This window comes from Dermacentor andersoni, chromosome 1 (genome assembly GCF_023375885.2).
Source record: "Dermacentor andersoni chromosome 1, qqDerAnde1_hic_scaffold, whole genome shotgun sequence".
NCBI classification, from domain to species: domain Eukaryota; kingdom Metazoa; phylum Arthropoda; class Arachnida; order Ixodida; family Ixodidae; genus Dermacentor; species Dermacentor andersoni.
In genome coordinates, this window is record NC_092814.1 from 364489789 (window position 1) to 364513458 (window position 23670).

At 47.6% G+C, this 23670-nt stretch overlaps 1 protein-coding gene across 10 annotated transcripts in view; it reads right to left on the reverse strand.

Annotated features, from left to right (window-relative positions):
* Nucleotides 1-23670, reverse strand: part of LOC126516459 (bromodomain-containing protein 3-like) — a 159913-nt gene that overhangs the window by 6025 nt on the left and 130218 nt on the right. For all 10 annotated transcript variants that reach the window (XM_055063937.2, XM_055063936.2, XM_055063934.2 and 7 more), the window contains 3 exons: nucleotides 22174-22283; nucleotides 11891-12037; nucleotides 2210-2464 (listed from right to left, as the gene is read on the reverse strand). In XM_055063937.2, coding sequence (XP_054919912.2) covers nucleotides 2210-2464; nucleotides 11891-12037; nucleotides 22174-22283 — 512 coding nt within the window. The remainder of the gene's footprint in view (nucleotides 1-2209; nucleotides 2465-11890; nucleotides 12038-22173; nucleotides 22284-23670) is intronic.

Consider the following 23670-nt stretch of genomic DNA (forward strand, 5'->3'; position numbering starts at 1 on the left):
TGTCGACAAGCTTCACGTAAAGCAAGCAAGGCTGAGGAATGTAGGGTTTTCTCTTGCAAGACAGTGAGAAGTATGTGTCGGATGCTTGTGGTGATCCCACCTCAACATTTCTTCTGGATTTCTTGCAATTTTTAAAAGGCCCCTTTCGGGGCCACCAAAGCGATGCCTCGGCGGTACTCACATATTGCTTGCCACCCATGACACCTCTTTGCAGTTGTTATAGCAGTGCCATTCTTTAACGCCGAGAGCCGCGGCTTGTTACACACGATCGGAGCGTCCAGGAAGCAGTTAAATGAGTGAACACAATCAGCAGCTGGATGGAGGAAGGTGGTAGGGAAGGGCACTGGCCTCACTGCCATTACAGTTTTCTCACAACAGCTCTGCCATCACCCTATTTTGTCATCCAACCCGGTTACAGTCGCCTACCGTTTATTCGGACTTCACGGGGACTGCGGAAATGTCCGAAAAAACAGGTGTCCGAAAAAGCGGATTATTAAGAAAAAAAAATGAAATCCTTTATTTCCACGCACTTATTCGGGCTCGGCAGTAGGCTTCAAGAAATCGTGAGTGCGCCGTTGCACGCTGTTCCGTTTACGCGCAATCAGATAAGCCTGAATCTCGAAGAGGGTCGTACGGTCACTATAGGCGGCTGAAAGCACAGTCACTGCTTGTGCACGCTCCGCCTGCGACAGCAGCGTAGCACATGGTACGTCATCTTCCGAGTCGGAGTCATTGTCCGGCGGTGCAGCAGAAACCTGACGAATGATCTCGCCGTCGTCGAGTTCTGCGCATATCAGTACAGCAGTGTCAGCACCTGTGAAACTGTCAAATGAGACGGTGTCCGGAATCGCAATGCAACCACTGCGCAGGTTTCGGCAGAACATTTTCCGCGTCAGTAGGGAGCACATCGGAGGGCGACAAATCTTAGGCCTCCTGGCACCCGCTTGCCGGCATTCCCCAGCGCAGTCTGCGCGGGCACTGTAGGCGCCATTAGACACCTGACGCGATGGTTCCGTACGCCGAGTTAGATCACCGAAACCTCGGCACAGCACACAAAGCAAACACCACTGTGCCGACACCAGTCGCACAAACGAACAACGCAGCCTGCTCGCAGCGTCGCACACGAAAGAAGCAAATCAGCTGCTGGATTGTCTTGACATGGCTTACTAAGCTGAAACCGGAACTGCTGTACGGCCACTCTATCGAACCAGGCAGAAACGATGATGATGAGCGGGGATTTCCAGTAGCGCCACATCGTGGGACAGCAAGGAGGCTCCGTTCAAAACAAAAATGGCGTTCAGCAAGTTGAACTATGCGCCGGTCAGAGTCGGTGCATGATGCCCTCGATAGAGTTGGCTCAAGGAGTGTCCGAAAAATCAGACGAGAGGTTGCAAGGTGTCCGAACTTTCGGCAGTTGTTATACATTATGGTCTATGGGGAGAACGACGGTGCCGCGAAGCTGACCAAATAATCGGGCATGTCCGAATTTTTGGAGTCCAGAAAATCGGTCGGCGACTGTATAACAATTATCGGTTATAACAATGGTATTTTCGTGGCACCTGAATATTGAAGTGGTTTCGACTGTATACCTGCACTGACAAGGGCGGCGATTAACCTCTTCTGTGCCAGGCTATTATACTGAATTCTGACCAAAAAGAAAAGACTGCAGATCTCATGCACTCAGGAAATTGGTTTAGGGGAAGCTTTGATGAGACAACCAGGCAAAACACACCACAATAAGAAGTGTGCAGCGGTTGTCAGTGACAAACTCGCCCATAACCAGCCGCGATGGCGTACAAAGAGCAAAGGCAAGTTGTATTCAGGGCAGATATTCTCGAGCTATCACATCACACGCATCAAAGTAGATGGATGAAAGCATTTGTGGAACAGCACCAAAAACGCTGTTGGTTGGAACCACATGCCGGATTTGTCTGGAGTGAGAACACAACAATGTGGCAGCCATGGTGTAAGGTGCAGCGCTAGGCACCTGCGTCGCCATCCCTCGCATGGAAGCAAAGATGGGTTGCTGGTAATTGGACCCCTCACGCACAAAGCCCGTCTCGGTGGCTGGCCAGGCCCAAAGGCAAAGGCTTCCAGCTCTCTGAAGTTTCGTTTGTTTCTATAGGTTGGCTTTGTGAGGTGCGGCAGTGTCTATGAAGGTGACGTTACCGACTATATTAAAGGGCGAGCTGCAAAAGCCGAAACTGACCGCCTCACGGCGTCGTCGCTCTTGCTCCCGCAGGCGCTGCCGCTCACGCTCACTGACAGCATTCTCGGTTGGGCTGGGGGGTGGTGCTGCACGGCGCCCCTCATCCTCGGTGGTGGTGCCATCAGCCGTGACACTGGTGGAAGGAGCCAGGCGGGCTGGCAGAGAGCGCTGCTTCTCCTGCTCCTGCCGCAGGCGCTCCTTCTCGGCCAGCTCCCTCTGCCGCCGCTGCTCCTGGGCCTCAAAGAGCTGCCGCTGCTGCGCATTAGAGAAGAGGGAAAAAGCGAAGTTTACCCAAAACGTGCTCATGATTACATTGTCACTGAATCCGAGCCATATCTGTTTAATGGCACCACTTTCAAGGTATTCAATACGTGCTAAGAAATACATTGAAATTCATTATGTGATGCAAGACTAAGCACATGCAACATGGCTTCATTGGCACTGGCTGGCACCTCTTGATTGAGATTTTATGATGAAAGTAATCACATCTCAGAGTTGCCAACGACTCAAGTGCCGCTTTACACCCCATTGTAATGCAGCAGCAAATGTGAACCCATTCTCTTGTAAAATATATGTGCATTACAATCTGGCAAACATGGTAATCATTCATCATGAGCTGCTGCTTTTGCTTGAACCTCTGCTGAGGGCACATGAAAAATCTGCATTTTGAGCACCGCCAACACCACTGGGTTCACTATCAGATGCGTGGTGCACTCAGTCAAGTGAGGCAACAAAGGTCAAATTCAGGGTCAAAATAATCATCTTGGCCTATAGAAAGCATGCGCACAAGGAAGGACCATCAGTTGGGGTCAAATGGGCCACAAAATAAATTTAACTGGAGACAACTCTGCCATATTAACCATTTAAGCATCACTGATGCAACGGTATGTTTCCGTGTTTTTGTGCCACCATGTTGTACCAGTACAGTCTCTGCAGTCTCCATTCGGACAGGCAAAGTGGCGCGAACTTAGCAAGCTCTGAGGTAGTTCTGCCATCTGTTGTATATTTCTAAATGTGTATGTTCTCATCGCTCTGGGTTTGCTCAGTCTGGTTTTTTAGTACGTTGCTGAATGCACCCCCCCTTCGTGGGCGTGGTTGCAGCGCACAGAACGCACATTAGCAGATGGGATGGGTGACTTTGTTCGTCACAACTGTGGTGATTCTCTGTTCAAATATCTGCACCGTAGTGCAAAGCCATGGCTTTCTGCGTTTCTGCCATCTGTCGCAATTTTGTGGGTTTTTCTTTTTCTTTTTTTGACTCCAGCATGGCAGTATTATCGTGGAAGCATGTGCGTCAAAATAAAATTAAGTAGGAGATAGGAATGCAAGAACCATACGAAAAGTGCATTTGCCATTATCCGCATAACTTTTTCCCTATCGAGACCCCCCCCCGAACACTGGGGTGCATCACCTACAAAAAACACCGACACTGAAGGGTTAAAGGCCAACTGAAACGAAATTTCACTTTGGCTAAATTTGCTATAAATACAATTTGTTATACCCTGCTAAAGTAATCTTGGCAAAGTCGCAATGCTGGTTATTGCATAGTTTTCTTGTTAGCAGCCTTTAAACAACACCCAAGCAGATTAAGTGTGCGCCTAGTGGTTGTCGCTACAACGCAAGTCCCCCAGCATGCAGCCTCTGAGATTTTTCAGCGCGGACGTCATGCTGAGAAGCTCAACGTCACTTCCTGCAAGTTATGATCTTCAGTTTCGGCTACATTTGTTGTGACGCTCTTACCGTATTTACTCGATTCTGACGCGCCCTCGATTGTAACATGCACCCGTTTTCCGTGACCAAAAAATGAATATAATGAAAACCTCGATTGTAACGAGCACCCGTTTTCCATGACAAAAGGAAAAAAAAAGTACCATACCGGACACCTTGTGCTTTCGTATTGAAATACTATTTTCTCTCATTTGGAAAAAACAGATTTATTCCCAATACACTAAAGTTGCGATGAATAAAAACACAAATGGAAGCGGCGCACCTTGCCGCCAAGATTTTCACTGCGCTGGTACAAGTCGGGTGGGGCACTAGATATCACTCATCGTCGCTATCACACAGCTCCTTATCGCTATCAACAGATCAAAGCATTTCTTCTTCGGTGCCGTCCATGGCATTCCAAATCCCACACTATTTAGAGGCCTTGTTGACCATGGCAGACGTGATCGTGCACCATGCATCTTTCACCCATCCAGCAAAGTCCTGAAGCGAGGCACGCTTCAATTTATTGGCGGGCGTGAATTCGTGGCAGCCACTGACAAGTCATTCGGTGTAGAGCGCCCAAATTCTATCTTTCACTGGCTTGTTCAAACAAACAATGAACGGCTGTAGCTGCGATGTCATGCCACCTGGTATCACGACAAGGTCGGTGCTGCACGCAGCCAGCTCGTCCTTGATGCGCTGGTCAAGGTGGCACCTGAACGCATCGAGCACAGGCATCCCACGCAGACCCAAACTGCCGCCGGGTCTCTTCCACCAAACGTTATCAATCCAGTCAGCGAACAAGTCCGTGGTCATCCAACCTTTTTCATTTGCGCGTACAATCACTCCACTCAGAAACACGATTCCTTTTGGAAGTGTCTTTCGTCTGAAGATAAGATACGAGGGCAGCTTGTGCCCGTCTGCAGTGCAACAAAGCATTGCAGTGACTAGTTTTATCGTGGCCGGAAGACAAAATGCGCAATTGCTTCGCCTTCTTTTTAACGGTTGTGGTGGCAGGCATGTCAAAGTATAGCGGCGTCTGATCGGCATTTCCAATCTGTCCGAAGTGGTAGCCGTTTCTATGGCGCAACTTCAAAACATACCGCTGAAAACTGTGAAATTTCTCTTCATATTCTTCGGGCAATTTTTGGCACATCCCTGTCCGTTTTCAAAGAGAAAAGCCTTTTCTTTTCATAAAATTTGATAGCCAGCACCTGCTCGCTTTGAAGTCACTCCACATTAGCCCTTTCTGTAGGGCTAACTGCATCGCCCGTACTTTCAGCAGATCAGTCATCACAGGCTGCTGTGCCGCTCGCTGCTCTTGCACGTATTCCACGAGCAGCTCTTCTATTTCAGCAAAGCGGCCCAGCTTCAGTCCACTGAAACCCTTCCTTGTTGCTTTTCTGGCGAAAATATTCTCCTTCTGTTTGCGCCAGTCCCACATGGAAGTTTCGGGAACTCAGAACGCCTGTGATGCGGCCCGATTTCCGTCCGTCTCCGCACACATGTTGACTTTCCTTTTAAATGTGGCATCATGGTGGACTCAGCGTGTCTTCGCAGTCAGCGCTTCCATGCTGATTGAATAAATGCAGAAAACGGGAAAACAGGCGGTAGACTAGGTTACACCAGCACCTCGTTACACGTACAACATGGAGGAAGCTACGGCAGGCTAGGCTAAAAGCACGTACGAGGCGGCCATTTTTTGAATGCCGATGGCGATATGGTAACATGGATTTAGGGTCGTACTTGATTCTAACATGCATGCAATTTTTGGACCCGTTTTATCGGAAAAAAGGTGCGCGTTAGATTCGAGTAAATACAGTATTTCAAACTCCATATCTACACTATCTTGTGTTATAATGTGCAGTCCACTTATAACGATATCAAGAATGAAAAATCCAATCCTCATAACCGATCATCACTATATCTGGACTGATGTAAAAAAAAAGCTGCCGAACATACCTTGTAGCTCCAAAACCAAATTTGCCACTTGCACTAAAAAATAGGCATTGTATAAAGTAGCCGGTGGAAGAAAACTTTATTTATACCTCTAAACAGCGTATCAAGCGTTAGGCACGCTGAAATAGTCAGAAATTCGCACTTGCACTTTTGCAAGAGTTTCAGGTTCACAACTGCGATGTGTAGCTGCTGCGCAAACACTAGCGGTAATAATTAAGCATGCACGAAATCAATGAGCGACTCGATCGACGAAAGTGCACTTCGCGTGAGCATTGGGGTCGGTGTCAAAGACGGGTCGGTCATTGTCGATTTCGTTGCCCCCGACGTACAACGCTGCTGTCTGTCGCAACAATGATCGCCCTATTGAAGATATCTTCGCATAACGAAGCTGCACTATCTGCACTCAGAAACTCTTCTGTCGAAGCACCACCTGTTTCATCGTCAGTAGCGACATGCTTCCAGAGCTCGGTAATGTCAGTGGCTTCCACCACATTGGATCCAGGGCCGCAAAGAGTAGGCGCTGCTTCGCTTCACACTTTTTTTTCTCTCCCCACACGTAGCTCAATTGTGGGCGACGCGTACGTGAGGTGGCTGGCGCCATCTTGTGGCACACAGGCGAAACGCACTGCGCAGTTCATGGCAGCAGATACAAATGCATGTAGGCAAACGTATTGCACCGTCTTCGCATCGTTCGTATAAGGGGAACTTAGAAATGCAAGTACGTGCGATTCAGTAGCATCTTGTAGGAAAATGCAGCCTCATCAAGGTTTTAGTAGATGTCTGTCTTCATACTTTTCAAGTAGAGCTTGGAGCCAATGTTGGCGCCCTAAGTCTACAGTGTCACGGTTCACAGCTGCGCTTTCGCTAACAATTGACTTTGAGGTCACGCCATGTCATTTCTTGAACCCCTCAAGCCAGCCACTGCTGCACTTGAAATCTTTATGGCCCGTTTGGAGGGCGCAAGCTGCTACGTTTGCAGTAAGTGCAGGTCCATGTATGGGGAGATTTTCCCTCCTGGCATTCTTCAGCCACTGTAGAAGTGCACCTTCCACTTCGGGGTATTTTGAATCAAGATTCCTCTTTCTGTTTGCCGAGAAGCTCTTTTGAAAGCCATCCAGCACAGCTTCCTTGTTTTCCAATACAGTGGATAAAGTACACTGCGGTATGCCGAATTCCTTCATGACGTCAGTTTTCTACCCGCCGCCTTTTTCCACTTTTATCAGCAGAACTTTCTGCTCCAAGGTCGGACACTTTCGCCCTGAGACTGACGGAGCCATTTATCACTGTAGGCCACAAAAGCACACGCGAGGCATGTGTAACGAAGCACTCCAAATAACATACAATCACATGGCCTGCAACACGGATCTAAACGCACACGCCATCGGTGCCAAAGTGACTCAACGCGGCGGGCGCCGCAGAAGGCAGAAGTTTCAAAATGTCATCAGGGCATCTCGCTTTCCTTGTCAGTGTGCGCTGGCGACAGCTGCAATGGCGGGCTTGGCATCGGCTTCACGTGTAGTGGAAGAAAGGTGATCGGAGTTTTGGAGACCAAAAAGCAAGAACCGAGGAAGGGCACTCGTTGGTGGAAGACTGTGCTCGGGAGAGCAGGCCAGAAGAGGGCAGCTTTGGAGGAGCAGCGACGTTGAAACTGGTAGCGAGGAGTTAACATGAAGGCGAGTAAGAGCTCATTGTGCATATGCAGCGCGATCGTGAAAACAACAGTTTTGCAGTAGGGGCTTTGCACGATCACTGGACAATTTTTTCCCGAGATATGCAGCTGTGAAGTTTGCAAAACGAGTTTCATGGTGCACCATTGTCGACAAAGCTGTGCTAATTCTACGGTTCGAGTGTCGGTGTTCGCACACTGTCGCGTCCGCACCATTGAAAAATGTCCAGGAACAATATTCAATGACCCTACCACGAATTTAAACCGTTTGTCTAAAGTTTGATGGTGCGAATCAAGCATGACCGGCTCGAGAAAATTGGCGGGCGTTTTCGGCAAGTTATTGGTCGATTCGCGCCGCCAAAAGTGCAACGAAGCTAGGGGCGGTGTTTTATTGCAATGCAAGCCGATTATTTCTAGACCAGCTTTCCCAAAAGTCGTCTTGCCGATTTGTTAACATAGCTCCTTGTGTCGAGCATGGCACTTATATTCGGAGGGACACTTCTTTTGTGCTTTTCGGCACGTTTCAACACCAGAAGTGCTCTACAGAGTGGTAAAACTTTGCTCATTGAGCACACCCCATGGAATGCTAGAGCGCAAGTCTGCCCGCGGTCTTCTGGCCACTTCTCAGTATCCAAGAGACCGCAGTTTTCTGACATCGCAAACCGTGAGGAAAATTGTACTTTCGTGTGGATTCTATCACGGCGGACAACAGCAATGCGACTGCGACTGAGATTAACAGTTCGGGCGTGCTGCACCATGGAATTTCACAACTTCCGTTCGCTCCGCAGTAAACAGCTGGGAGCACTTGGCACTCGCTTGGTAACCGTCACTAGGCGGTGATCGGCCATGGGTTTGGTACTTTATGGCCCGTTCTGTGTCTGCATGAGACTAATTCGTCAGCGGTGTTACCTTGACACTGCATGCGCAAAAGGGTTGCTACCGCCGAGCGGCGCCGATGCCTCCGCTCGCCACTTCGGTCTATGTGGGTCGGGCTCTTAGTGCGCTTCGAGTAATGCAGCTCAAAATGCATGCGTTTGGGTAGGGACTGAAAAAAATTTCAAATAAAGCGATATTTCGAGTAAAGTGATTGCGTTATAACAAGGCATTACTGTAGTTTGGTTGTCTGCACGCGTGACTGAATGACATGGGAACAAGCAGACGAAACGGAATTACATCTCTATTGTTAGGGCACGATGTAAGACAAAAACACGCATACATTCGGTTTGTGTGTTTTACTATTTCTCTAAACTTTACTTCATCTACTGACGCAACAGATTACACAAATAACAGATGTTGCCTCGAATAATTCTCAGTCACGTGTCACTATTAACGATTTCACAGCACAGACATGTACGTAGTGAATTTGCGCATATACCGTAAAAACCTGCGTATAACACGAACCCACATATAGTACGAGGTGAAATTTTTGGGACGCGAAATGAGAAAAAAAGGTTTTATCCGCGTATAATACGAGTTAGGAAAACTCGAGGGAAACATTTATTTAAATTGCACTCCACACTTCAATCTTTGTCTTCCTCAGCTGTGCTCCCTTCGGATAGTTCCTTGTCGGACATATCTTCCCAGAGGTACTCATCCTCTGCGTCAGCGAGCGCGTTCGAAATGCCGCACTTCTTCAATGTGTGACGCACAAGGTCCTCTGGTATGCTGGCCCATGCTTCCACAATCCACTTGCACAGCGTGGCTGGCAAAGCCCGCTTCAGCCGACCGGTCAGCATCACTGCAGGCTCACCTGAGCGCATCCAATCTGCGTAACACCACTTGACCGCGTCCTTGAACGGCTTGTTCACGCAAACATCTAAAGGCTGCAGCTGAGACATCATCCCACTTGGGATAACGACAAGTTCAGTGCTGGATTTGTGCAACGGCCTCTTCGCTGAGTCGGCCAAATGGCAACAAAATGCGTCCAGCACAAGGATGGACGGGAACGACAACAGTGCGCCGGGCCGCCTACACCAGACGGACTTTATCCAGTTGAGCACATGATCCAGCCTTTCTCATGGCATCTCACGACCACATTTTTTTTGGCAGCTCCTCACCTTTAGGCACTGTCTTGCGCTTGAAGACGACATATGGCGGGAGCTTGCGTCCGTCTGCTGTACACGACAACATGATGGTGACTTGTGTTTTCTCGTTGCCAGTGGACCAGACAAACTTGTTTAGAGCTCTTTTCGTGCACAGTGAGGGGCAATGGCATGTCCAGATAAACCGGCATTTGGCGAGCATTGCCTGCTTGCCTTAGCTGGAAGTTCTTGGACTTGCGCAGCGAAATAAGGTGGCACTGCAAAGCCACAAGCAGCTCTTCGAACTATTCGGGCAGCTTCTGCAAAATCGCAGTGCGGCGATATATGTAGCGATAAATCCAGTGCTTGCTCGCTTTGAAGGCGCTGCTCGGTAGCCCTTTTTCTCTTGCAAGCTCCTTGGCTTTTGCTTGCATAAGCTCCATGCTCACAGCTAGATGCGTGGCTCGCTGTTGGTGTACAAACTTCGTCAGGGCGAGTTCAAAGCCGCGAAAGCTTTTTCGCATTCCGCTGCACACGAAAAGGGCTTCCTTCTGTTGACGCCACCCACGAATGTTTCCCTCGTCGACGCCAATCTGCTTCCCGCACTGAGAGCGGGAAGCAGTACGTCGAGCCATGAAGGAAGGCTTGACGTACCGTCCACTACGAAGCTCTGTGATGAGGTAAAGGGAACGTCCACCTGCACCAGATATGTTACGTAGGAAGACGCAGACAAAAAGCTATATGCAAGTATATTTACAAGAGACTACGCCACACTTGGCCAAGAGGCAACAGTCCGCGCTGGCCTCGAATTATCGTCGTCGTCTTCTCACTGCTCGCCTCTTCGTCATTGTAAACACTGTTCCGTAGATATAGGAAAACGAAACCTCATATTATACGCGGGTGTTTACGGTACATCACCTCTCCGGCTGGAAGTGTGGCACCAGCGAGGAGAAGGGCAAACGACATTTGGTTTGAAATTTCAGCTCTTTCCACGGCGTGTGGCAATGTAATACTTAGCAGACACAATCACTAGTGCACATTGCATTCACTGCACTTGTCAGCTCCTAATGGCCAGACCTGGTGAGGGGGCACTTTATGGGTGAAGTGATGGAGTGTTTTCAATTTCGTTTTCAGTGTTGTTCACTAGCGCCAGCCCACGCTCTGTTCCCCTCCTCTCTGGTTGAATAAAATCAGTGGTCGTTTGGTCGCCTTACCAGGAAGTCGTCTCTTTTTCGGTGGCGCCACAGCCGTTAGGCCCCACTTTGTAGGTCTTCTGCTTCGGCCCAGCGTTGTCCCGACACCCTACTACTACACCCGCGTTGGGGTGGAAGGTATTGAATATAGACAACAGCCCACGGAATAAACAGCAGTATGATCCAGTCATAATTGGAGAGGCTTGACTCAGTCCACCACGGAACTAATGCACCCACTGGTTCACACCATGCCACTTTCGATGGTGTGGTAAAACGGCGCTTGAGAACTCAGTTCCAATTTTTGAAAGCCAGAGCAACCGTGTCAGTGCAAAGTGGGTGCAGATTTCTCACATTTTACAGAAATGTAGCAGGATGTAGCAGGGTTCACTTCTCGGCGCAGTTCAGTGCAATTGGTGCAGCAGTAGCATCACTGGGTACGTCTATAATACAGTCCTTGTCCAGTGGAACGGATGTGCACGCAGCATACCTTTGGATGTAACAGAGCCTATATTATCTATGTAATAAATACCGCTTTTAATGGGTGCTGCTTTAATAGACTACTGGGTGCTGCCAATCGCTGTCAGCTCTATGCTGAGCAAGTGACAAGGGTACCACTAGGCCTAACCAGCTTAGCTTCGAAACTGTAGCATGCAGCGCTTAAAAAGAGCTGCGTCAACTGCAAAATGCATCGTTTTGATAATGTTTTACTTTTCATCCCACGATGCTTCACTACCTGCAGTTTACTAACTCCTACAAGCATGTTTGTGGTTCACCGATTTGAGCATGAAAACAGCAACGACCAGCTATCGATAGCACATTCGACGTCATCTTTTCTGTAGCACCCCCCGGAGCCGTTGCTGCTCATTTTTGCTCAATTAAAGCAACTTGCGATGCTTTATGGTCTGTAAAACAGATTTTTCTATTCAGGAGGCAATTAACTATATTAACTTGCTGCAAGCTTTTCGAACGTTCTGCAGCTTCCTCCTATAAGCAACTGGGCAGTAATGGTAAATTAAGGCTGTGATTCTCCAGTGGATCAAAAAATTGACGAGCACTCCCTTGGTGCTTTAAAATCAACTCTCTACTGCGAATATTAAAAACTATTGGCACACTTATTTCTTGTGTCTGCACTCACCTTGTCCATCTTCTCGCGGGCCTGCTTCTTAAACTGCTGAAAGCTGTCCTTGACTTGGGCTGTCTTGAGTGCCTGGCCGGGGCTATTGGCTGCTGACTGGGCCAGGCTGGACCAGGACCCATAGTTCTTCAGCTTCGACTCACCACCCTGTGACACGACAAACAAACATTGCACATGAAGATTCCATTGTATAATACTCAGCGCCATAAGATTCTTAAAATCATTCACCAGGATGAAAAAAACTCCCTCATCTGCAAGTGGCCAGGAAAGCTTGTGAATGCGGTGCTGTATATACACGTTTAACTGCAACCATGGCAGTCTGCATTTCAGGCTTTGTCACATTGTCACTACTAACAGAAGTATGGCTAGAGCTTACACCAAATTTGCATATCCCGGGATCTAGAACAGAGGTCAACAGGTTCCACTGCGCTGTGCTTCAACGCAGCTTGCGTTGACAACAGTACAAGCGGCGCTGGCTAACAATTGTGAACGACAAACATTTGTCACAGAAGAGCACATTGCTGTTTATTGCATTAAGCAAGAGAGAAACGTACAAACTCCATACATGGCTTGCCAGCACCAGCTTGGCTTGACTTGTTGCTTTGACTTGACCGGCGACTACTAGATTGACTAGGTGATGGACTAGGCCAGAAGCGCGATTTCAGTTTCAATGCGGCACTGGTACAACAAAAACCTTGCTCTCATAGTGGCCCCTGACTTTCACTGTCATGTAGGCATAGTCTGGAAGATTAGGCTTGTGCAATACTTTCTAATATTCGACCGAATATTATGCTATTCAATATTCGCCTTGGCTTAAATTTCTGGATATAAAATTAAAAAACGTGTATAATTGACAGTTTCAGTTCGAGTGAGCAAGTCTTACTCCTATAACATGGTTCATAGCCAAGAAAAGCCAAAGATGATATTTGTTTACAGTCACCAACTGACTTTTGCACCTACTCTATTACAGTCAATCCCGGCCGGTGCCCATACATTTCTATGGGGAAAAACTTTTGCTATTTCCATCCTGAAATCAGCGTTCGTCGGACAATTCAAACTTGGCTAGTCAACCTGCATGCAGGCAACCCCAATTGTGACTGCAGTGGTGACTCCGATAGCAGCAGCGTCCCTTTTGGTATAGTGGCTAGAAGGGGAGGCAGGAGCATCATGGCTTCTCAGATGCCTGTTTTCTCGACACCTTCCGTCGTGTGAGTGAAGAACTTGAATGCACCATCAAGACAGAAGTGATAGGCTTGGCACAGTTGTTTGCATCAGAGACTTATATCAAGTTATATGCACTGAAAAGGCAACACTTTCTGGTCAAAGGAGAAAATTTAGAAGAGAAACGTGCTACTTGAAGCTTGTGGGGATGCGCGACTCTCGCGCGTCCCCTGATGTTTTTCCCGCATAGCGCATCCCCTGATATGCTGTTTTCCCGCACGGCTCGCGTGGCCTGGCGGTCGGAGTGGTACAAGCGCGGTGCGAGAGATGGCGCGACTGTCGCGCTGCCGCGGGGTCACTTGGGCGCCGAAAGGGAAGGCGCTTGGTCTCTTTGGGTTCGGCAAGCGAGCGGGAGCGGACGTGCCGCCCCCGCGTGCGGCGACCATGCTTGTGCGAGACTGTCTCGCGTGGCCGCCTTCGAACGTGCCACCATTCGCGTGACTGTACACGCGAACGACCAGGCGTTGGGATCCAGCATGGGGCGAACATATTCGCTCGCAATGCGGTCGCGGTAAGTCGGACTTCTAGATTTGTCGCGCGCCCATCGGCATGTTTTGGGGATAGCAACTCGGCTAGCAGGCATTGAACTATGAAAGGTGCAATAAATGCCCTTGTGACTGTTTGCACTACTGTGTTGTCGTTCCTTTGTCCCAAGAGTACGGAGGAGAAACCCGTATCTCCCACAAGCTTCATCGTGGAACATAATCATGTTTCCTGAGCTTTTTAAGGGGGGCACCCTCCACCAAAATGTTACACGAACGAAGGATTAAGAACTGGAGACTATTTACAAAGTATATTTACAAAGGATAATGCAGTGTTGGCCAGTTCAGCCGACAGCTTGAGAGCCAGAGAGTGTTCATCGTCTTCGTCGGGGTGCCCGCGTGCATCGTCCACAAGAAACACGCAACATGCATGTATCAATATCAAAAATGATCCGTTGGGCTTTTTGGGGTTAATAATTGCAAGTAACGAATAATTACCTTGCTTGCTACTTGGCAGGCAAAATTTTTGAACAGTAACTATTCAATATCAAAGGTGGGCTAGGGATTATATCGGGTGAATATCTCGCTCCCTGTACATTTCGCCTGCTGCCTCTCATGGTCAGCTGGTGTCGCACGCTTTCATCAGAGGTTGCCAGCATAGCAAGGCAGGAGTGCAAATTTAACATCGCCTACCCAGTGACGTGGGAGCTAAAACAAACGTTCGGCAAGTCAGATGTTTGCGCGATCTCACACCCTCGCAAAATAATGGAGGAAGGGCCAAAATTATGCACGTTTGAATACCAAAGCGAATAATGTCATATTCGATTCGATCTTTGAATCGAATAAGGCTATTCAAAAACTTCAAATATCTTCAAAGTCTTTCGAAGTTTAAGAATACTGGTATGTGTACATTTTTTGCAAGTTTGTCTTTCTATACCTGCCCTGGGTACAGCATTTTCATGCCACTTTGCTGATGGAACCACAGCCGCTCAAAGGAAACAAGGCCGTGACCATAGCTGTCACCGAGCTTTGAACCAAGCAAATGAATTCACGAACGTTAACAATATTGATAATGATAACGATGGCTTTTTGGAAGTTTTAAAGAAAGCATTTATACTATTGCATATTTATTTATTTATTTATTTTCAAATACTGTTGGCCGTCTTGGCCGTAACAGGGTGGGTACAGCAGGTTTGCACAAAGCGCAAAAATGCAAACACTTTACAAACGTAAATAGGACATGAAGCAATGAATGTTGGAAATACAATGCAAAACAAATAATGAAATACAAATACAATAGTTTGGCTAAGAAATACATGTTTCTAACATTGTGACAGTGATATTGGAAGCAGCATAGAAGAAAAACTATTGTATGTATTTCTAGAATAGTGGGACAATGTTTGCACGGCACCACTAAGATTCAATTTCATAAAAGGTTTTTAACGCGTTCCTCAAAGATTTTAATGCTACCCGACTGCAAACTGTTCCATTCCTTAATCGTTCGCGGAAAAAATGAATAAGCGTACATGTCCAGATATGCTTTTGGAATTGAGAACATGCAATGATTGCTTGATCTGACGTTTCTAGCCCGCCTGGGAGCAAGATAGGGTGTGGTTTGAATATTGAAGTGGCCTTTTGATAACAAAAAAAGAAATTTAAGTCTAGCCAACTTCCGCCGTTGAGCCAGTGGAGACAAATCAAGCAACCGAAGCATTTCGGAAACAGAGTCAGTACGATAATACCAGGAAAGAATGAACCTTGCAGATTTTCCCTGTATCTTCTCAATGCGGTTTATTATTCCTGATTGAAACGGATCCCAAATGACACTGGCATACTCTAACGTTGGTCTAATGTAAGTTAAATATGCAAGTAGTTTGAGGGGTGTCGTTGCTAGCTTTAATTTTCGGCGAAGGAACCATAACTTTTTTTCTGCAGCTCCACAACTCCATTTACACAGCTTTCCTCCATAGCTCCATTTAGGCACTACATGTAATGTAACTGTAACGTCATCATAATATCCGTAGGCATTTATCTACATAAAAGCATATAATATTCTTAAGATATAACATAAACCGCCTTAGCATCGACTAATCCTTAAAAAAAAAAAAGTAAGAAAGAAGTTCATCTAAATGGTAGTAGGTATTCGGTGAAGCAGCCATGTGCTTCCTAAAGTTTGCACTTGCAAACGTGGTTGCCGGATGTCTATGTCGCTTCATTTTATCATCTTCAGTCACACTTTAGTTGTTCTTTCTGCTCGATTGCGCGCACGGCCGAAGTAACAAAACCATGGACGAGTGGGTGCAGTGGGTGTTCTGGAGTGCTAACTGGGAGTTCTTCGATCGCGGAGCCAGTGATGCGACATGCAGCGCGTGCGAGATGCGCCTTAAGACGCCCACGGGCACGACAACCACCCTCGTCAATCATCTAAAGCATCACCCTGATCCATTGAAGCAGTTCGAGAAGCTCCGTGCTGCCGAATGCTCAAAAAAGGCTGCAGGCCCGAAAAAGACGACGGCCACCAACAAGGCTGACACAAGTGCTGCTAGTTGTAGCTACTTCAAGCCGACATTGAAAGGCGACAGTCAATGCACAAAAATGTTAACAACAAAGGTTACACAGTTCCTGGCCACTGGCTTGCACTCTTATTCTCTTGTTGAGGAGACAGGCTTTTTGTTTTTGATGCACACCGCTGTGCCTGAGTACAAGGTCCCATCGAGGACTAAACTTTCTTGGAGTGTTGTGCCAGAACTTTACACCAAAGAAAAAGAATGGATCAAAAGTGAGCGGTGCAATCACTTCACCCACGGGACCCCATGCTACTCGGTGAAGACCAACGGGTGGACGTCAAGGCCCGGGGATAGCTATGTCTCATTTACATGCCACCTCGTTGATAAAGAGTTCTGGCTTCACAATTACCACCTTGCATGCCGGCAAATGCCCAAAGACCATACATCTGACAACTTTAAGCACATCCTCCTTGGCTTGCCAAAGGAGTGGGGACTGCCTCAAGATGTTCCAATTTTCATTGTCATTGAGAATGCTAGAAACTTCCTGGGTGCTGCATCGCGAACGGGATGGACAAGTATACAATGCTTTGCGCATACATTACAAGTGTGCATCCAGTGTGCGAAGAAGGACACTCAGAATTTTGAGCAGCTGTGTGTCAAGGCCCGAGCAACTGTAGGGCACTCTAAGAGAAGTTCCTAGGCCAGGAGCCACCTCAAAGAGGTTCAAGTTAGCATGGGCTTAGAGCCCCTTGAAGTGATTCAGGATGTCGCAATGCGATGGAACAGTGAATATGAAATGATGTCTTGCCTTTTAAAGCTCCGTCTGCCAATTTCCTTGAACCTGTCAGAACAGGACACATTGGAAAACCTAACTTCAAGTGAATGGCATCTGATGGGATCCATCACATCAGTGCTGGAATGTGTTAACGACGCAACAAGAGAATCTTGCTCCAAAAAGCACCCAACTCTTTCGCAAGTGGTGCCACTAATACACTGCATGCAACTTCTGCTCACCGAGCAACAGCAGAGTTGTGGGGAGGAGTCTGTATTTGCAGGAAACCTCCTTCATAGCATGAAATTTCAGGTTTATAGACATAAAATTGCAGGTGACATATGCCTTGAGCACGGCAATGGACCCCCCATTTAAAGCAGTCTGTTATGACCCCACAAGAGAGAAACGGTGGCTGAAAAATCTACTCTGCTCAGCTGTGGAGCAGAGCCTGCTTCAGGGTAGAGACAAGGAAGGGTCCAGTGCACCAGCACAAGCTGTCTTTAGTGATGTGTGGAATGTTTTTGGAACTTTGGCCTCCACCACCACTTCAAGCACTGGTTCCCAGCAACTGGAGGAGGAGGTGGAAGAGTACCTGCATGCACCTGTTCGGCCCCTCTTGGAGAATTCTTTCCTATGGTGGAAGAATTTCGACAAAGTCAAGTACCCGTCACTATACAAGTTAGCTTGGCTATACCTGTCAGTGCCAGCAACCCAAGTTTCAAGTGAGAGGTTGTTCTCGTCAACAGGAAATGTTGTCACTACTAGGAATCTGAGAACACCTTCTCCACGCGCATGTTGAGCAGTTAGTGTTTATACATAGCAACATGCACTAGGATGAAAGGCTGGGTGAGCAGTGCACAGTGGTCTGAATAAATTGAAAAATGAAAAAGTATCGTGCCTCCTGTCTGTTTCTCGTTGCCTCAAATTTATAATGGTTCAGAACATATACTTGATAAAACAGCCAGCAGAGATCATTGTAAGAAGATTATGTACTTAGCTCCATCAATTTTTCTGTTGTGTACTAGGGGTCCCAAATACTCACTTCGATTTGAAAATATTCGCTTTGAAATTACTCAAATTGTATAACTATTCGCTTCGTATTCGCTTCGAAGTGAAACACTACTATTCGCACATGCCTACCGTGCATCCATAGCCGTACAGAACGCGAGCTTGCACGTGTCTGCAAGCACACATGCTCCGAGAGCTGTCGTGCAACACCTGCCACCATTTATCAGGAGTTCCATTTACAGAGAGACAAAGTTGAATACAACTGCATGAATACAAATCCAACCAACCATGAGGACGGTGTTCCGTTTAAGAGGCAGTTTCGTTTAAGCGATTCCCATTTATCCAGGTTCCACTGTTTAAGGGGAGACACGGGCCTAAGAGGCCAAAAAAATTCTGAAAAATCGATGTTTTGAAGTATTTTTTGTTTTCATGATCAATAAGATCTAAAGAAACTGTTCCTAAAATACTATAGCGATGTAATGCGCATTTGTCGAGTTATTCGGTCTCAAAGTAAGTTACGAAGCCATTTTCGCTTGCGAAACCACCTAAAAAACAATCATATTAAACGCCGCAGTGCCTGAGAAGTATACCAAGTAGCGTGGCCATTTTGGTCTCATTTGAAAGACGCATTCTTCTATTGTCTGTTCCTAGAGGAAGAGCACTTTCCGTCTGGCAACAGCACAGCTATCGCGCATAAAAAAAAAAAAAGCTAAACACTCGCACATTATTAGTGCGTTTCTATCCCGTGGGGCAGTTCCCGATTCCCTATTGGATGCCAATGGATTCGTCTGCTAGACAGCGGCGCGCAGTCCGCCATTCTGCAAAGAGGCCTAAGCGACAGCTGTGTGATCAGTGCGATGGCAGGCGGTCATCGGAAGTTCCGGACTGTTCATGCGTTCGGGAAGAGGTGAAAACGGTGTGCGAGAGCATGCAGCGTATCACCAGCGAGACCTTCTGCCGCCGAGAACATGTAAGAAGTGGGCTGTGCCGGCGCTATCATGATGCGGCACACGCGATAGCCACGACCAAAGATCCCATGTGAGCTGTGCATGTCGACACTCCCCTGGTTTCTGACACTGAAAAAGTGGCCATCGAGTGCCGTGCGACTGATATACAGCAAGACCTTTCGTCGACGTCAGCCACACGACGCAAGCTGTCTTTTTTTCGAGACTCGGAAGGAGCTGCAACGACTGGAATGCCGTTCACCGTCGTAAGCTTAGCGTTGGTGAATGAACTGCTTCAGTGCAGGAAGTGCCGTGTGTGTGGCGGGCATGGCAGCATCTCCAAAGAAGACCGAGAATATGGCATCGCCACGAAACTTGTGCTGACCTGTGATGAGTGCGAAGAACTAAAGACTGTGTGGAGCTCGCCGAAAGCAGGGGGGGGGGGGGACGTGGCGCGTGGCCCTTTCGAAATCAATGTGCTCGCGGTTCGCGTGGCAATGAGTACAGGGAACGGACAAACTGCGCTAAATTATATCTTTTCCACCCTGAATATTTCGCGGAGAGGCATGCACATGAAGACCTACCAAGGTTATGTCAAATTGAAGATGAACCCTGCCTCGCAGAAGGCTGCCGCGTTTGTTAATGACGACTGCGCAAGCTCCGTGAAAACGCTGCAAGCTTATCTGCACTACGGAAATCCTGGAAACATCGCTGTTTCCTTTGATGGGACTTGGTTGACCAGGGGCCACTCATCACATATTTGTGTTGGGACAGTGATCGAGCTATTTATGGGATGTGTGCTTGACTTCGTCGTCCCATCGAACTTCTGTTTGGGGTGCCAGCTAGGGCCTAAGGAGGACGACCCAAGGTATGCCTAGTGGCTAGCTGGCCAGAGTTGCCAAAAGAACACCTCCAGTAAGCCAGGCCAAATGGAGGTGGAAGCGGCACAAATTTTATTTGGCCGCTCATTAGAAAGGCATGGGCTCCGATACACAACTATGTTATGTGATGGAGACAGCCGGACCTTCAATAGCCTGCAGGAGGCATAGGTATATGGCTTTGTGCCAATAGAAAATGAGGACTGTGTCAACCATGTGCATAAGCGCATGGGCACAGCTCTTCGAAACCTCCTGCAGAAACAAAAAGCTGAAGGAAAGCCAAGCCTTGGCGGTAAGGGCAAACTCACGGGCGAGCTGGTCACGAAGCTCACTACATATTATGGATGGGCTTTGAAAACTCATCAAGGAAACATAGAAGCCACGCATAATGCTGTTTGGGCAACTCTTTACCATGTAGCCTCTACTGATGCAAGCCCAAAGCACTCACATTGCCCAAGTGGTGAAGAATCCTGGTGCAAGTACAACAGGGCTGTTGCCAAGCAGGAGACACCTCCAAAGCATCACTACAACCTGCCGGAGTATGTTGTTGATGCCTTGCGGCCTGTGTATGCATGCCTCTCCGACAAGAAATTGCTGAAGCGTTGTCAGAGAGGCAAAACACAAAACCCGAACGAGGGCCTGCACTCTGTCATTTCATTGCTCGTGTCAAAGAACAAACATGCCTCCCTTTTCACGGTGGAAGCTGCTGTGGCCGAAGCCGTCACAAGGTTTAACGCAGGCAAAGGGAGAGCAGATGGAGCAATACTAAATGAACTGTACCTGCAGCAGAATGCCGTAGCCTCTCAGTCGTCGACTAGTGGTATCCGAGAAGAAGCATGCACATGCTGAGAACTTCAGGCGTGCAATGAAAAAAAGAAAGCACACCAAGGAAAATGATGATGACTACGTTCCTGGTGGCTTCTAGCATCGTTACTACACTGACTCACACCTTCTCCTGTTGAATAAAAATGCTCACCATGTTGCTAAACTTCTTTTCTTGTTTTCTCAAAACAACATTTTTAATCAGATCCTAGGCTATTACCAGCATTATCTTTTGGTGTAGCAGTCGCATTTTGATAATTCTTGCAGCATTTGAAAGCTTATACATTGATTAGTGCAGGAAAACCAAGAAATTTTGATATTTTTAATCAGAACAGTGATTTAATTAACAATAAAATTAAGCAACAGTTTCAGATTTCTGATGAGTATACTTGATAAGGCCATAACTCTTGAACCAATAAAGCTAAAAATAAAATTATGGTTTTCCTGCACTCCGTGGTCTCCATAGAGTGCTGTCATGCCAAATTAGTAGCAATCTTTTATGGGAAAGCTGTCAAAAGGCTGGGCAGAATGTAAGTTTATGGAACAGTCAATATTTTAAAATCTGGGAGTGATAGCCCAAATCTAAATGCATATTTGTTTTCAGCTGTGAAAAATACATATTGTATAAACATTTCAGCAGTAAATACTGAAAATTAAAAAAAAAAAAATATTTTAGAACCATGTCCCCCCTTAAGTCGCACTGCACCGTTCTATAAGACACCGATGAAAATTTTTAGGGAAAAGCGTGTCTTATACACCACAGAAAACAGACACTGGCAAAAAGATTGACACTTTGCCCATGGACTTGAAACACTGCCAGTTCAGGAAAAATGGAAAGCACAAGACCTTTTTCGGAGACAACTAGCTCACCTGAGAGAATGTCCACCAAGTGGAAGTGGCAGTGGTACAGAAAAATATATCTCGCGACACCAGCTAGCGGAGTCGCGCGACTGACGCAAAGGTGACGGGAGGGGCAGTTTACAAGCAGACGACAAGCGCGTCATCTGCTATGAGCGCAATGGCCAGTTATCCCAAAGAGAATGACCTTGCCAACCATTCCTCTGCTAGCAGACGATACACTTGCTTTAACAATTATTTACAGGAGTGCAATGCGTGCAGAATCTGTGGTCCCACCCCGCCATAATGGCCAACTCCAACGAAAGAAAACGCAGCGCCCGGCAAATTATGAGAGGACAAGTGAATGCTCAGAAACAGAGCTGCTTGTATACTGGGTCCCAACAAGAACTCCCCTTCGACAACAGCGGACTCCTTGCGAACTGATGCAACAGGCTTGGGCTTCCCAGAAGAGCTGTACCCCTCGCCGAGTGTCTAAAGTGACCGACTTAAGGCTCTCCAGGTTGCACACATGATAATGGCATGGCACACTGCATGACAGGCAAAATTTACCCATTGCCCCAACCATCACCAAGATGCAATTTCAATGAAACACAGCACAAAGTACAATTCTGGCAATTAATTTTTGGTGCTGCTAGCATAAAAAATTGTAGTACCATTTAAACTGAATTTTTCAAACTGCACATTCTTTGGGGTGTTTCTGTGGCTCCGCCAGTGTCAGACTTAGCCACCATAGCCCGAAGTTCGGTTCTTATAATAAAACATAACTCGCAGGATGTTCGGTACCAACGCACCTTCCGCGTGGCTGGGGCTGTGGAATGTGGGGCCACAGGGTGCTGCTGTGCCGATACCGCCTTGGTGTCCGACTTTCGGTCAAACTCAACCGGCACAGTTGCTGCTGTACCTGCAACAGTGAAATGGGAAGGAATAAGGCTGGTATATTTCATGCTAACATGATGGTGCCATCACGACATTTCATTGAAGACAAAGCAAACTCAATACAGTGCAGGTTGTGCATATTCTTTCTATGTTTTCTCAGCCAGGTTATTAGCTTTGTGTCCTGGAAAACATCTGCATGCAGGTGTGTGATAAATTGTGAACCATGTTGTTGAATGCGGTGGACCATGTGCTCAGCGACACCACCTTTTCTTGGGAAAGGTACCGTATTTACCCGAATGTAACGAGAGTTTTTTTTACCATAAACAGAAGTGAAGTCACCCCTCGCGTTACATTCGAATACTAGGTATAAAAAGGCTAAGAAAGGCACCAAATACTCATCATTAAGCTTGCTTAATGTGCCGCATTTACGTGCGTGTCGATTGACCCGCTCCTTCGAAATCGCGCGCTCCAAATTAAGCGGTCAACCAATACGCGAACCACGGCCAGGGCGAGTCGCGAATGCGGTGCAAACCGAAAGGCAGAGCAGACTACACCAACGAGAGCGCGCCAGCAACGAGTCACCTTGGAAGGACCAAACGCGCTCGTGAGTGTTGAACTAGTGGCGCGCGAAATGGATGTGCCCTTTTTTATTCTAGTGACGTAGCGGTCCGTTTGGGCCACCGGCGGTGCATCCTGGGCACTTGTTTCCACGATAGTACCACGTGACCTACGCCACCGACTCCTCAGGTAGTGCATAGCCGCATGGTCTGTGCTTCGACACGTTGGTGTGTTCCTGCCTGCTTAATGTGCCTACATCCAAAATGGCGTGCTCTCGCGCTCAGTATACCGCTGGCTTCAAGCGCAACGCTATTCTACTCGCCGAAAAAGTCGGTAACTCAGTGGCCGCAAGAAGCCTGGACATCAACGAATCGACGATAAGGGGATGAAGGAAGCATCGCCAGGAGTAGTTCAATTGCAACAGTCAAAGAAAAGGTTTCAATGGGCCCAAGAAAGGTCGCTTCCCGGATTTGGAGCGTCGTCTTGCGGACTTTGTTGGTGAACAACGCTCCCGGCTTCTTGGTGTGAGCACTGAAATGCTTCAGTGCAAAGCACGTGTACTTGCGCGAGACGCGGGTTTGGCGCCAAACCAATTCAAGGCATCGCGCAGCTGGATACAGAAGTTCATGCGAAGGGCCAGTTTTTCCCTTCGACGCACTACCTCGATTTGTCAGAAACTACCCAAGGACTTCGAGTCGAAACTTCTTGCGTTTCAGCGGTATGTCATTGATCTCCGCCGCTCTACCAACATGCCACTTGGACACATCGGGAATGCAGACCAAACCCCCATGTACCTTGATATGCCAATGGTTAGGACAGTGCACAAGACTGGTGAACACGAAGTTCGGATTAGA